Source organism: Hylobates moloch, unplaced genomic scaffold, assembly GCF_009828535.3.
Source record: "Hylobates moloch isolate HMO894 unplaced genomic scaffold, HMol_V3 SCAFFOLD_11, whole genome shotgun sequence".
Lineage (NCBI taxonomy): Eukaryota > Metazoa > Chordata > Mammalia > Primates > Hylobatidae > Hylobates > Hylobates moloch.
Genome location: NW_026652286.1, coordinates 43,552,002 through 43,568,028, shown reverse-complemented (window position 1 = coordinate 43,568,028; position 16,027 = coordinate 43,552,002). Strand labels below are relative to the sequence as shown.

At 42.2% G+C, this 16,027-nt stretch overlaps 1 protein-coding gene across 8 annotated transcripts in view; it reads left to right on the top strand.

Moving 5' to 3' along the window:
* Nucleotides 1–16,027, top strand: part of STIM1 (stromal interaction molecule 1) — a 230,750-nt gene that overhangs the window by 111,217 nt on the left and 103,506 nt on the right. For 6 of the 8 annotated variants that reach the window (XR_009215733.1, XR_009215732.1, XM_032166814.2 and 3 more), the window contains exon 2: nucleotides 3,282–3,412. The exons of the other annotated variants lie outside the window; for them this stretch is intronic. Coding sequence is in view for 4 of the 6 variants with exons in the window: in XM_032166814.2 (XP_032022705.1) it covers nucleotides 3,282–3,412 (131 nt within the window). In the remaining 2 variants the exon portion in view is untranslated. The remainder of the gene's footprint in view (nucleotides 1–3,281; nucleotides 3,413–16,027) is intronic. 8 annotated transcript variants of the gene reach the window in all.

Sequence of the window (16,027 nt, the reverse complement as noted above, 5' to 3'; positions counted from 1 at the left end):
AACCTTGCCAGATTGAAATGCATAAGAGAAGGTAGGAAAGGTCTCAGGAAGAACAGAGAGACAGCTTAGGACATGCTTGGTTGAAGGAGTTATTTGTGAGTTTTGGCTGATATGGTTTTTCTGTACAGGATTCAACTGCCATAGGGGAATCAAGCTTTTGTACTCCCTAACCCTCAATTCCTTTAATCCTTCTCTATGTCAGCTGATGCTAGCAGCAAAGATCACCTGTCTGTCTGATTAGGTTACAAACCAGAGGCTGGGTATTTGAAGCCCAAACTTCTTGGATCTTGTAGGCTTTTGGGAAAGGTGCTGGTTAATTGACCTCAGGCCAGTGGTGCAGCCTGGAGGCCCCAAACCCTAGAGCTTGGTAAACTATTTCCATTATTTTGAAAAGCCTATTAGAAGTTTTGCTTTACGTAGGATATGTGTGGATACAGGCTAATGAAAAGATTGGATTTCTTTCTTTAATTCTTTTTTTTTTTTTTTTTGAGACAGTGTCTCGCTCTGTTGCCCAGGCTGTAGTTCAGTGGCACAAACATGGATCACTGCAGCCTCAACCTCGTGGGCTCAAGCGATCCTCCTACCTCAGCCTCCTGAGTAGCTGGGACCACAGGTGTGTGCCATCATGCCTGGCTAATTTTTTAAATTTTTGTAAAGACAGGGTTTCACCATGTTGCCCTTTAACTCCTGGGCTCAAGGGAACTCCCACCTCAGCCTCCCAAAGTGCTGGGATTACAGGTGTGAGCCACCACACCCAGCCTTGGATTTCTTTCTTTTAGGTCAATCCAATATGATTTAGGTATGCTACCTAATGATGTTCTAGAACAGGGTTCAACAAACTATGGCCTGTGGGCCAAATCCAGTTTACTGCCTGCTTTTATAAATAAAGTTTTATTAGAACACATTCAAGCTCATTCACTTATATTTGGTCTATGGATGCTTTTGTGCTACAATGGCAGAGTTAAGTTGTGCAACAGAGACTATATGGCTGACAAATCCTAAGTTGTTTACTATCTGGCCGTTTACAGAAAAATTTGCTGATAATTATGATCCTTTCTATCATGGCACTTAGCACATGGTGTTTTAATTGCTTGTCTCTCCCACTTTTGTAATTAGCCTTCTGAGAGAAAAATGAGATATGATTCATGTTTTTATGCCCCATGCTGATCATAGGGCGTGATATATGAAGAACATTCAATAAATGTTTAAATGGGCATATCATGGGCTGATCAAAAAGCTCTAATATGCAATTATATATGTTTTTGTTGGTGGGATAGTAGCGAAACAATGCCTTAATCTTTGGATGCATTCTGCTCTCTCCCTAAGTTGCCACTACCCCTTCATCCCACTCCCCAATTTAGCAGAACAAATGCAGAGAGAAATAAGTTTATGCAGAGGTATTTCTTTTTGTATGCATACTGTTCATCATACTTTTTTTCTTTTATCAAACCATTGCAGGCTGGGCGTGGTGGCCCATGCCTCTAATCCCAGCACTTTGGGAGGCCGAGGTGGGCGGATCACTTGAGGTCAGGACTTCGAGACCAGCCTGGCCAACATGGTGAAACCCCGTCTCTACTAAAAATACAAAAAATTAGCTGGGCGTGGTGGCGCATGCCTGTAATCCCAGCTACTCGGGAGGCTGAGGCAGGAGAATTGCTTGAGCCCAAGGAGTGAAGGTTGCAGTGAGCAGAGATCATGCCACTGCACTCAAGCCTGGGCAACAGGGTGAGACTCTGTCTCAAAAAACAAACAAACAAACAAAAAAAAAAAAAAAAACCCATTTCTTCAATGTTCTTCTTGCCCATATTATCACCTGTGGCTTCTAAAAGATGAAAGCAACCCAAGGCCAGCTATCTGGTCACCCTAGCAAAAAGGCAGTGGTGAAAATGGAATTTTGAAGTGCTGGCCTGGGAGTCAGCAGACTTGGGCTCTCACTGTGGCTCTTTAGCTGCCTTTGACTTTGGCACATCACTTAACATTGGTGAGCTTCAGTGTTCAACATACTTCTATTGAATCACATCTGGAACACTTTAAAATTTAATATTTATACTCCTCCCTTATTTTGAAAAGGATTTGAATAACTAGCAAGAGGTAGAGAGGTGACCTGTCTGGTCTTATCACTGTCTTTGGCTGGCAGACAAGTAGATGATTAAACAGATTAGGGTATTTTAGGCCTTTGATTAGTGCCTTCTAAAAGGCATCACAACCACAGCCTCTTCACCCTGTCCTTACTTTCTGTCCTGTGACAGCTTCTTCTATTGCCTAGGAAGTCAAGATCTATCTTCTTTGAGGGTCATCTGAAGAGTATTTTGCCAAGGAAGTAGTTGTCAAGATCCAGGTCAAAAGGAAAGAGGAATTTTAGCATCTAGGAATTGGAAGAAATACTAGAAACTTCAGTCAAAATACCTTTTTCAAATACTGACCTTGGGGCCTGTAGAAGAGAAATGACCTCCCTAGATCACATGGTATAGCTAAGCCTAGATTTCAGGCTCCTTCTATTGTGTGCATCATTCAGACTAGGTGTTTTCCAGGCTTGTAAGAGAGGACTAGGTGTCACAGAAAGAACTAAGGTGGCCTAGGCTCTTGTGCTGGTTTTACTGCTGCATGGACATGTAATGGTAGGCAGAAGAAACTGTATCCCAGACCACCTAAGGTGTTGTATCAGATGAGCTCAGGACCTTCAGATATCTAAAAAATATTTGCCTGATATAACTGTCTGTGAGAAGGCATGAGATGTGAGAGGTTTCCCCAGTCAATGGCTGACCTTATATGTATCAGCACTGACAAAATGAACAAAAAGGAAAATTACACATTATTTGGGCACTGGGACTAATTGGCTGTTGTTCTGTTTCCAGAAAGATTATATTGATTTACATTTGTGTATTTGGCTGATTAAAATTAATAGCTCAACTGAATGTGTATTTCTTTGATTACTAATGAAGCCAAATTTTTTCCTGTGTTCATTGGCTATTTATGTTTTCTGTCATTTGTGTGTTACTGATTCACGTTCTTGTCTAGATCCCAGTATACTCCCAGTCCTATGCAAGACTTCCCTGCCAAGAAACTATTCGGGTGATAAAGCATTGTGCTTGTGGGGGAGCTCAGCATTTTCTTGGGGAGACAGTTAAAGTCTAGATGAAACACCTCTGTCACTGTACAAGTAGCCAGTTAAGTGCCTACATGAGGAGTCAGATGCTAGAAGCTAAGGATACTGACACAGGTGGGTGATAGGTTCTGGGTGGCAGCTCTGAGTAATCTTGTCTCTTGCTTTTCTTACACAGAGTTTTGCCGAATTGACAAGCCCCTGTGTCACAGTGAGGATGAGAAACTCAGCTTCGAGGCAGTCCGTAACATCCACAAACTGATGGATGATGATGCCAATGGTGATGTGGATGTGGAAGAAAGTGATGAGGTGAGCTCTCTCATCCTGCTATGGCTCTCTTTTCTTCCTGTGTGAATTAGTCTTTGAAAGCTGCTTAGACAGGCTCTTCCCTGTGGAGAGATGTTCTCTGCTGGCTTGTTCTTTAGGAACTCATCCCGATCAGGGAAGGTGGCTCCCAGAAGAGCAGCCCTCCAGGAGTCAGCCTGTCAGAGTGTAGGCTTTATGCCTGTGTCTGTGCCTGGGCTGGCTGCCCCCTGCCTACTGGCTAGTTGTATAACACTGACTAAGCTGTGTTGTTTGGGAGGGAGAGAGATCCCGAGGCTGGTCTCTATGGTTTCCTTGGATCCCTCTTGCAATCCTGCTATAGATGGAGGGCATCAGTCTGTTCTCAGCCCTGTGTTGGCGTGAGGGATAGAAGATAAGACACCCAGATCCTGCCCTCTGGGAGTTTATTTGGGAAGAAGAAACAAATTGTTTTAGAAAGATCATTCTGAATTCCAGGCTGAAGTTTTTGGGAGCCAGTTGAGTGGTCTAGATAGTAAGAGTTAGAGGAGTCTCTAAATGGAAAAAAGCTCTGTTGTTGTTTCATCTTTTGGCATTATTGTACCTGTGGCTCAGCAGATCCCAGAGTATAAGGTCATTATGTGTGAAAAGATTTAAAAGTTTTTTCATTTAAAGCTCAACATATACCAGTAGTTTGGTGAAGCTATCAAGTTATGCCAAATCTTCAATAGTGATGTAGTTATATCACAATGGGGGAGATAACCCCACTCTCTCTTTCCTGCCAGCCTACCTTTGAGTTTTGAGTTCAATTTTGGATCCCACATTGTCAGAAGGATTTGGAACAGTGAGGGCCTATACAGAGAGGAGTGACATGAGTGATGAAGAGTTTGGAAAGTATGAAACAAAGAGCATTCAACACAATTATGTTTATTAAGCATCTATGTACCATGCACTGTGCTAGGTGTGGAGATGGGACTGTAAATAAAACAGATACAGTCTGTCTTTATATAACTTAAGGTCTAGTGAAGAGACTTTAGCCTGGAGAAGAGGAGATTCAGGTAATATAATTTCTATCTTTAAATACATAAGAAGTAAATAAATCAGACTTAAGTAATGATGATAGTAAAGTGAAAACCATGATACTAGCTCTCATTGATTAACTCTTACCTTATGCCAGTCACAGTGTTAAGCTTTTTGCATAGTTGCTCTTTTAACTTCAACAGATTTATGAAGTTGGTATTATTACTAGGGTATGGAGCCTTAGAAAGGTTAAGCATTTTCTTCAGGGACACAGTGAATATCAGTGCAGATCTGGTTTCAAAGCCCATGCTCTTAAGTACTGCTATATTGTTTCTCCTATTCTAAGAGCAGAACCAGGTCCAAAGTAAAGTGGGGAAAGTAAAAAGTAGGCATTTTCTTTTAGAATAATGAATTGACTAACGGTGAGAGCTATCTTGTCATAGAAGAGACTTCCTTGGTAGACAGTGAACTCCCTATCACTGAAGATAGGCAAGTAGCATACAGAACTCCACTGAATCTGGGTGTGGTGGCCCGTGCCTGTAATCCCAGCACTTTGGGAGGCCAAGGCAGGAGGATAGCTTGAGGCCAAGAATTTGAGACTAGCCTGGACAACACAGCGAGACCCTGTCTCTAAAAAAAAAAAAATTGGCTGGGCGTGGTGGCATACACGTGTAGTCTCAGCTACTCTGGAGGCTGAGGCTGGGGGATCACTTGAAACTAGGAGGTCGAGGCTGTGGTGCACTATGATCATGCCAATGCACTCCAGCCTGGGCAACAGAGCAAGACCTTGTCTCTAAAACAAAACAAAACACAAAATTCACTGATTGGTCAACAGAGGGGATTTGTCTGTAAGGATGAACCAGATAATGTTTAAGGAATTTAAAGGAAGAGAAAAATAGATTTCCTGGAGAAAAAGTAAAATGTGGATAGAATGGAAAGGGTTGGGCTTACTGAGTAGTGGAGAATCAGTGTGAGCAAAGCTGTAGAGGTAGTAAGAAATATAGTGGGTTGGTTTGGTTAGACAGGGACTGTGGTAGAAAACCACAGAACAAAAAGTTGGAAAGGAAAGTGGGGCCCAGGCTGAGATAAGTATACTTGTTGAACCAGGCAACTGTAGGTTCTTGAGCAAAGACAACGACCATGATATAAGTATGTGAAATTTGGTTACATCCAGAAGTGTCACTGACCTGTAAAGGATCAAAATTTTATTTGTCTAACCTGAGAATACAGCCATGTTCCTGGGGGTGAATGAGGCCTAGTGGCGTCCTGATCACTGTCCCAGGGCCTGGCCACAAAACTGGGGAATGGATGAAGAAGGTGATGTAACCCAAGATCTATAAATTCTTGGATATCTTTGTTATCTGCTCCTCGTCCTTTTTTTTTTTTTTTTTTGTTACATTTTGTTACATGAGTTGCTTTGTCAATGAGGGGAGGAATAAAATGTTCTTTTTAGAGGAATGTTACCACAACAAAAAGCTCATCAGCACAAACCGTTCCGAAATAACACAAAAGCTGTTACCCTGCTCTTCTCTGCGCCAGTGGTGAGCTGTTCTTTTTCAGTATAGTTTTTGCCTTGCCTTGGTTTCCACTGCTCTCCCTGCAATCTCAGGCCTCACATGGTTAGAGAGGCCTGCTGGTCTAGGTTTGCATGATCAATCACAAGCTACCTTCCTGAGAGAGAAAGTACCAAAATGTGTGTGCCTAAGTCACTTCAAACATGTATAAGATAGCCTTAAGAGTTCAGGATCTAACTAGAAAGTTGGGTAGATATCTCAGGGTTTAGAATATTGTGTAATGGATGGTGGGGTACCAGAAACCCTGGTTCTTTTGGCCATCGAGGACCTGAAGGGTTTTTTTTTTCATTCATAAAACTTTTATTCCACTTACGTGAATTTAATACACGTGTTCTTAACAATTACGCTTGGATTGTTCATGAAAATTTCAGAAGATGTTAAACAAAGCTAGCTATCATCTCAAGTTATTTCCTTGTTAACTATTTTTACAGCACATGCATGTTAGGCAAGTATCAAAAAAAAATCATAAAAGCAAAAAACCTAATAAAAAAAAAAAAGAAGTTAAATACATGGGTTTTTCTTTTTTTGTTTTACTGCTGTGCTTGATATACATGAAGTAATGAATATCAAGCAATTCATTTTTACTGCATCTTTACTTTTACATTTGTTTTTAGGTTGTCTAAAAGATTTAAATACAAATAAAATGAGTGTAGCAAAAATAATGAAAGCCAACAGCAGGTAACTTTACAAATAATGGAATGTGAACTGTTTCTGCCCTTATCCAGAGTAAAATGGGTCACAACTTTGTCTAAAGGAATACTTCTGCAGCCACAGTCAAAGGTGTGCACAGCGAGATTGAATATTCCATAGATATACAAGATGTAACATGTGATATCCATGGGATATCTGTTTCTACCACAGCCGTTTAAGTGCTCCAAACCTTAAAGTACCCACAGTTACTACACCTGTGACTGGAACCAATGATCCCTTTTACTCCCTACCAGGACAAACCAAGGTGTAGGCAGTTTTCTTTGCTTAGACATGAAGCAGTTTTAACACTGGCCCTTGTGAAGCCACAATGTACCAAAAGTACTATGCCAAACATTTATAACCTTCATAAAAATTCCACATTTCCATATTGGCCACCTCAAGATGGAAACAGATAACTCCCTAAATGTTAACTGGCTCTACTCTCCTAATATTAAACATAAAAACCACATGGGAAATATAGATATTCAAGTAGAAGTAGCATAAACCTGTCATAAATCATAAACAAAAACTCTTTGTGGGACAGCATGGATGACAAATGGTCTACTATGTAAATTTTAGAATGAGGTAGACAAAGTTGGAAGGCTGGTTAATTTTCCCCTCGTTCTCCTGCTTCAGCTTCATTTCCTTGGGTTCTGATGAAGGACCTGAGATTTTTGTAAGTCATCTAAAAGCCTTGCTGATTACTCAAGAGCCTTAGTAGAAGTCTGAAGAGGTGCTCTATTGAGGCCTCATGTATTCAGCCTCCTACTGGTAACTTTTTTATGTAACTGGACTGTAACCCCAGTTACAGATCTTTTAAAATTTTAGCCATTTCTGAAGTAAGTCTTTCTTCCTACAGATTATTGTGACTAGAGTGTTAACTTTTCTTTGTATGAATCAAAGCATGTCTTCAGGGCCTCTTGCACTATTACCCCAGTACCTAGATTCCTATATACATTCTTATGATTGCCTCTTATAGTTTTCTTCTTATAGTTTTATCTCTTCTTTGATTCATTCTCATTTCTTTTTTTTATAGACACATTTATTCAGCATCATGATCAAACTATTACATTTAGCAATTAACAGCACGAGTAAAAAAAATTATCTACACTAAAACTCTTTGTTGGCATGCTTTACATTTTCCACAGAAAAGAAACTAAAATAACCTGTTATACAATTAGTCATAAATACAGTCCTTTTTTTTTTTGCCTATACACATTAATATTGTCTAAAACATGTCTTCTTTGTAGCAGCTAGGCCCTGCCACCACTGTGCTTGGCTGAGTTCACAAATCTGTTGTAACCTGCAGCTTCTTTGTCACTTCTCTGGCTCTCTTCTCCTACTAAGCATTTTTCTGGCAGTAGTTAAAATCTGCCACTGCCATAGCTACTGACTGGAACCACCATAGCTGCCTTGGTTTTGTGTTTTGGCCAGTATGGAATCCAGAGCTTCTGCCTCTGAAGTTTCCTCCCTTCGTGCATCCAAAATTTGAGGACTGATTGTTTAATTGCCAAAATTATTGTAACTTCCACCACCTCCAAAATTGCTTTCACTGCCACCAACAAAGCTGCTTCTGCCTCCATCGTTGTTATAGCTGTGAGAGCTGACACTCCTGCTGTAGCCACTGCCCTGATTTCCATAATCCTGCCTCCACTTCCATAGCCTCTGCTTCCTTCAGCATAACCAGGGTCGCCCCTCTATAACCACTGTTGTTACCATATCCATTATTGCCATCCCCGTTGCTACCAGATCCACCACCACCATGGCTGCTACCAAAGTCACCACAACCACTGAAGTTTCTCCTCCATGACCAAAGTTGTCATTCTCACCAAAACCACCTCCACGACCATCACCAGAGTTTCCAGAACCACTTTGACCTCTTTGGCTAGGTGAAACACTAGCCATCTCTTTCTTTGACAGGGCATCCCTAACTTCATAGTTGTGGCCATTCACAGTATGGTATTTCTTTTTTTTTCTCTTGAGACAAGGTCTTGCTCTGTTGCCCAGGCTGGAGTGCAGTGGTGTGAACACAGCTCATTGCAGCCTGGACCTCCTGGGCTCAAGTGATCCTCCCATCTCAGCCTCCCGAGTAGCTGGGACTACAGGCGCGCACCACTGCACCTAGCTAATTTTTGTATTTTTTGTAGAGACAAGGTCTTGCCATGCTGCCCAGGCTGGTCTTGAACTCCTGGGCAAGTGATCCTCTGCCTCGGCCTCCCAAAGTGCTAGAATTACAGGCATGAGCCACTGCACCCAGCCAGTATTTCTTTTAAAAATATTTGTTTATTTATTTTGAGACAAAGTCTCACACTGTTGGCCAGGCTGGAGTTCAGTGGTGTGAGCATGGCTCACTGTAGCCTTTACCTCCCAGGCTCAAATGATCTTCCTGTCTCAGCCTCTTGAGTAGCTGGGACTATAGGCACATGCCACCACACCCAGCTAATTTAAAAAAATATTTTTTAAATTTAAAATGTATCTTTTTTAAAGCCCCCAACAAATATCCTTTTCATAGTTAAGTGGGCTCGTGGTCTTTGAGAATCTTCTCTTGATACAGCTCTTCCATCCACCTTATGTAGCCTTGCATTCATGGCTGCATCCACCTCCTCCACAGTGGCATATGTGACAAACCCAAAGCCCCTGGAGCACTTGGTATTTGGATCTCTCATTACCACAGTCTGTGAGCGCTCCCTGTTGCTCAGAATGGCTCATTGGACCCTCACTGGTCATTTCAAAGCTCAACTCTCTGATGAAGAACTTCTACAGCTGTTGGGACTTCTTAGGCGACTGACTTAGACACGATAGCAGTGGGAAGAGAGACTTTAATGATGTTTTCAGCGGCATCCATAGGCAGAAAAAGCCATTCTCGTTTCTAATTGCTGAATATACTCTGCTGTGAAATTAGACTTAGGGCAAACTGAGACTCAGTAGGCATGTTATAGAAAAATATATAATCAGGCCAGTTGTGGTGGCTCACAGCTGTAATCTGAGCACCTTGGGAGGCTGAGGGAGGAGGATTGCTTGAGCCCAGGAGTTCAAGACCAGCCTGGACAACATAGGGAGACTCTATCTCTACCAAAAAAAAAAAAAAAAAAAGCCAGATATTGGCACAGAGACCCTAAAAGAGACTTAAGAGTCTCTTAAAAGAAAAGAAAAATATATAATCATTTGTGTAGGGGCAGCTAGTTTGGTTAAGTGCCATCTTTGCTTGCTTCTCTTCTGGATAGCAGAGGCTATGTATTCTGGGCCCTTCAGATGTGCAAGATGGCTCTATTGGTGATGGTGCCCTTCTTGCAGAGCTGGCAGGGAGTTCTACCAGGCTGGCAGTATGAGAATTCATGACCTGTGTTCTATTCAAACCTCTGGTGGGGTTTGCTCCATGGGCAAAAGATTTGTTGCAGTGGGATGGTACTGTTAGATTGTCCTTAACAGTATGAGTTGGGCAGACAAGGGCCTTCCTAAGACCACCATCCCCTTGACTGGACCAGACTTTTTGAGAGCAGTGCTATTTTCTTTTCTGGAGCCTACATGGTAAATCAGGGCATTTATTCAATCATTAAACAAATTCTTATTTAATACGTATTAAAGCCAGGCACTATTCGAAGGCTAGGGATTCCACAGTGCACAAAACAGATAAGATCCCTGCTTTTAGGGAGCTTGCGTTCTAGTGATCTGTATGGCACAGGTGATTAAGTGATAAGAAAACTTTGAAATTAGGCAGAACTGTGATCAGATTATAGTAGTCTAGTGACTTTTCCTTTGGTTTTCTCAAGGTAAAGTGGTAGTTAATGATTCCTACTATTGCAGGTTGTTGTCAGGATTAAGCGAGAAAAGTGCTGTTTAAAATTCCCAACACAAATAAAGAATTCTCAAAACTCGACAATAGAAAATAAGCCAGGCCAGGTGTGGTGGTGGCTCATGCCTGTAATCCCAACACTTTGGGAGGCTGAGGTGGGCAGATCACTTGAGGTCAGGAGTTTGAGACCAGCTTGGCCAACATGGCGAAACCTTATCTGTACTAAAAATACAAAAAAATTAGCTGGTGTGGCGACACGTGCCTGTAATTCCAGTTACTGGGAAGGCTGAGGCAGGAGAATCGCCTGAAGCTGGGAGGCGGAGGTTGCAGTGAGTGGAGATTGTGCCACTGCATTCCAGATTGGGCCACAAAGTGAGACTCTGCCTCAAAAAAAAAAAAAAAAAAAGAAGAAGAAGAAGAAGAAAATAAGCCGCTTAATAAAAAATGGGAAAAGATTTGAACAGAGACTTCAAAGTAGATATATGGATGGCTAATAAGCTATGAAAAGATACTCAATATTATTAACCGTTAGGGAAATGCAAATTAAAACCATAATGAGGTATCACCACATGCCTGTTAGAATGGGTGGGACAATGAAAAACATAGAAAACAAGTCTATTTCTACCCCTACTAAACTCTAAACAGGTCTCATGACATTTCTACTCTGTCGCTCAAGCTGGAGTACAGTGGCACAATCCCAGCTCACTGCAACCTCCGCCTCCCTGGGGTTCAGGTGATTCTCATGCCTCAGCCTCCCGAGCAGCTGGGATTATAGGCACCTGATACCAACCCCAATTAATTTGTGTATTTTTAGTAGAGATGGGGTTTCACCATGTTGGTTAGGCTGGTCTCAAACTCCTGACCTCAAGTGATCTGCCCGCCTCGGCCTCCCAAAGTGCTGGGATTACAGGCATGAGCCACCGTGCCCAGCCCAAAAGCCAGACCTTTTTAAAAGTACACAGGCACCGGGCGTGGTGGCTCACGCCTATAATCCCAGCACTTTGGGAGGCTGAGGTGGGCGGATCACCTGAGGTCGGAAGTTCGAAACCAGCCTGACCAACATGGAGAAACCCCATCTCTACTAAAAATACAAAATTAGCCGGGCGTGGTGGTGCATGCCTGTAATCCCAGCTACTCAGGAGGCTGAGGCAGGAGAATCGCTTGAACCTGGGAGGCGGAGGTTGCAGTGAGCCGAGATAGCGCCATTGCACTCCAGCCTGGGCAACAAGAGTGAAACTCCATCTCAAAAAAAAAAAAAAAAAAAGTACACAGGCATATGTAGGAGGCTGGGTGAGCTGCCAGAAAAGTTGTAGTCCCTATAAATGTGTGATCCTGCTTTATCATGCCCTCCCTCTTAATATCAACCACTTAAGCAAAAACAGAACTACCTCTACCTCCTACAGTGTCTTGGCCCTAGTCAAGTCAGGCACACTGCTGGGAGTGGCTCCCATGGCTGAATGCTGTGGTGCCACGGGATGGTGATAGAGCTGATCTGGAATTTTGCTATACAGGCCAGCCCTCACTATTGTACCCTCATGTTGAGGGAGAAAAAAAACATGGCTTTAGCACCTATCATGTACCAGGCATTGTGCTAGGGGCTTTACATACATTAATTTCTCACAACATCCCTGCAACATCCCTCCTCAAATAGCTTAAAAAAAAATCAAGGCTCAGAAAGGTAAGGTTATTTGCCTAAAGTTGTATAGCCAGTAAGTGGCAAAGCCAAGTTTTGAGTATAGGCTTGTTTGCATCAAAATATATGTTCTTTCTGATGATAACAATAATAAACATAAAAACTTTAATTGAGCCTCTTCTACGTGCCAGGCATTGTATTAAGTGCTTTATATGCATTATTCATTTAATATTTGCAACAACTTCATGAAAGGCCTACTACTATTATTACTCCAATTTCTAATGAAGAAACTGAGGTGGAAAGGGATTATGTAACTTCTTCCCCAAGTTTCCACAGCTGGAAGAGGCAGAATGGAGTTTGCATGATTCCAGAGCATAAGCTCATAACCCTGTGTTATACTTCTATACCAGACACCACAGACACCAACAGAAGTCATAAGTAGATCTTGTAGCTTCCTGGATTCATACTGCTACCTACTCATCCTTATCCCCTAAAATGTGTGATCACACCCTTGCTAAGACTCCCATAGCAGAATGATAGCATTCTGCTATAGCAATATTGGTCAGTCATTCAACACAGTGATTAAGCACATATTCTATAACAGAGTTTGTTGGACACTGGAGAAAAGAGAGACAAACCAGCTAAGAGCAGTTCTTTCCCTAAAGGGGCTCAAAATACATCAGACAAACATTAAAATACAGCTGTCAGGGGCCAGGCGTGGTGGCTCACGCCTGTAATCCCAGCACTTTGGGAGCTGGAGGCGGGCAGATCACCTGAGGTCAGAAGTTCAAGACCAGCATGACCAACATGGCGAAACCCCATCTCTACTAAAAATACAAAAATTAGCTGGGTGTGGCAGTACGCACCTGTAGTTCCAGCTACTAGGGAGGCTGATGGAGGAGAATCGCTTGAACCCAGGAGGTAGAGGTTGCAGTGAGCCAAGACTGTACCACTGCACTCCATCTTGGGTGACAGAGTGAGACTCCATCTCCAAAAAAAAAACAACTGTCAGGCTAGGCGTGGTGGCTCCCAGAACTTTGGGAGGCTGAGGCAGGAGGATTTCTTGAGCCCAGGAGTTCAACACCAGCCTAGGCAACATAGTGAGACCCCTATCTAAGAAAAATACAACTGTCAGATGCTAGTTGATTTCCTGGATATATAGAGGAAAAGAGAAAAGGGTAAGTAGCGAGCATTCACTGAGCTTGAATTACGTGTCAGGTACTATGCTGGGAACTTTAAAAAAATTAACATATGATGAAATTTAACTTTTTGGCGCATAGTTCTATGAGTTTTAATACATATTTATTAATAGATTCATGTAACTGCCCTTGCAACCCAGTTTGACAATAAAAAATATTGCCAGTTACTATTGTCAGTTGTCAATTTTCAAACTGCCCCTTGTTGAGAACTACTGGCCTAGATTAAATGTTGCTTCATCCAAGAAATATTTTTTTTTTTTTTTTTTTGGAGATGGAGTCTTGTTCTGTTGCCCAGGCTGGACTGCAGTGGTGTGATCTCGGCTCATGCAACCTCTGCCTCCCGGGTTCCAATGATTCTTCTGCCTCAGGCTCCCTTTCCTCATGTTGGCCAAGCTGGTCTTGAACTCCAGACCTTGTGATCCATCCGCCTCTGGCTCCCAAAGTGCTGAGATTATAGGCGTGAGCCACCACTCCTGGCCAATCCAAGAAATCTTGTTTGTTCTCCTACAGTGGGAAGTAATCCTTTCTCATGTTCGAGAGTACTTGGCATGAACCTTATGTTTGTCATGTTGCTCTGTTCTGTATTGTAATTGGGTCCATCCTTAACTGTCCTACCAGATTGTGGGTTCCTTTAGGGGTCATGAACTAGGTTTTATTCATTGCTGTTTCTCATAACATTGTGTTTGGTTCAGGACCTTTCTCATAAGGGTGCTGAGTTGACTTTTTTTGAATTTTGAATTTGAAAACAAAGATACTATCTTATTGTTTTATGCCCTTTAAATTGTTTCTCTAGTGCAAAGGAGGAGTGCAGAGTGGGCTGGTCAATGGTACTGGGGACAGAGTGCTTTGGACTTGTGAGTTCCCTGTCAGGATAAAAGCTGAAGTCAGTGTTGGGTTGTTTTTCTGGAGTTGCTACAGTGTGGGCTCTAGACATGTTAGTATATGACCTATATGTCTGATCTCCTCTGTGACCTTCTTCCCTACCCTTCTGCCCTATGTTATGAATCATGTGCAGAGTCTGGATGGAGGTAAGATTATTGTACTTAAAATGATAGGAGAGACTTTGAGAATAACACATACTGTAGGAGCACAAGTGAATAAAAAAAGGAAAACACTGAGAATGCCCAAAGGCTATGTAGTAGAGCAAAAGTATGTACTTTTAAAGCAAGAAAGATGATAGTTTCAGGTATACTTTTGCCAATTATTAGTTGTTTGACTTTGGAAAATTTCTCTCTCTCTCTCTCTTTTTCTTTTCTTTTCGTTTCTTTTTTCTTTTCTTTTCTTTCTTTTTTTTTTTTGAAATAGAGTCTTGCTCTGTCACCCAGCCTGGAGTGCAGTGTCATGCTCATAGCTTACTGCAGCCTTAAACTCCTGGGTTCAAGCAATCTTCCCACTAAAGCCTCCTGAGTAGCTGGGACTACAGGTGCACGCCACCATGCCCAGTTAATTTCTGTATTTTTTGTAGAGACGGGGTTTCGCCATGTTACCCAGGGTGGTCTCAAAACTCCTGGGCTCAAGCAATCTCTGCCCACCTCAGCCTCCCAAAATCCTGGGATTGTAAACATGAGCCACTGCACCCAGCCTGGAAGATTTTCTTAAACTCTGTGAACTTTCATTTCCTTACCATCAAATTAGTCAGTAATTCCTACCTGGAAAGATTATGGCAAAGATGAAATGAAATCATGTATATCAAGTACCCAGCCTGTGGTCTAGTTTATAGTAGCAGTATTTCTACTTCTTTAACTCGTACTACCATTGCTATGATGTGCTAGCCTTGTGCTGTGTACTCTTGCATACGCTGTCTCATATAATCCTTACAAGAAATCTCTGAGACAGACATTTTTTTTTTCCTTATAACCAATAAGGAAAGAGACGGAGTTAGATCATAGTTAACCATTTTTGAGGTTATTGTAACTCAGATGTGCCTCAGGCTGATGATAATGTTCTAAAATTAGATTGTGGTGATAGTTGTATACTTCTGTGAATATACTAAAAACTATTGGGTTTTATACTACAATTAGTATGTGATTAAATCTCAATAAAGATGTTTTTTAAAAAAGTGTCACTGCATTGGTTGGAGTGGTGGTCACCTTTTGCTTGCCTTTCTGTAGCCCAGCCCGTAACAATCCTTAGGGCCCTGTAGAAAGCACTTTGAAAGTCATGTTGATTTCTATCTCCATTTTTTTTTTTTTTTTTTTTTTGAGACAGTCTCACTCTGTCACCCAGGCTGGAGTGCAGTGGCGTGATCTCTGCTCACTGCAGCCTACACCTCCTAGAGTCAAGTGATTCTCATGCCTCAGCCTCCCGAGTAGCTGGGACTACAGGCATGCACCACCACGCCTGGCAAATGTTTTTGTGTTTTTAGTAGGAAGGAGTTTCTCTATGTTGGCCAGGCTGGTCTCGAACTCCTGGTCTCCAGTAATCAGCCTGCCTTGGCCTCCCAAAGTGTTGGGATTACAAGTGTAAGCCACCGTGCCCTGCCTCGATCTCCATTCCCCTACCTCCAACTTTGATAGAGATGCAGTGGTGCTTTGAAGTCTGAAGTACCATGGTTGCTGGAAGCAGATCCCTGGTTAGCTAACTGACAGCGAGGTTGCCTCAGTTCCTGGGGAGGTATAGATGACTTTTGAGAATGTCAGACTGAAGAGTCCTGGAACATTCTCTTTTGGAGAATGTCTCCCTCTTTCTCTCTTTTTATTCCTTCCTTTTCCTTTTTTGTAGTTAGTACTGCTT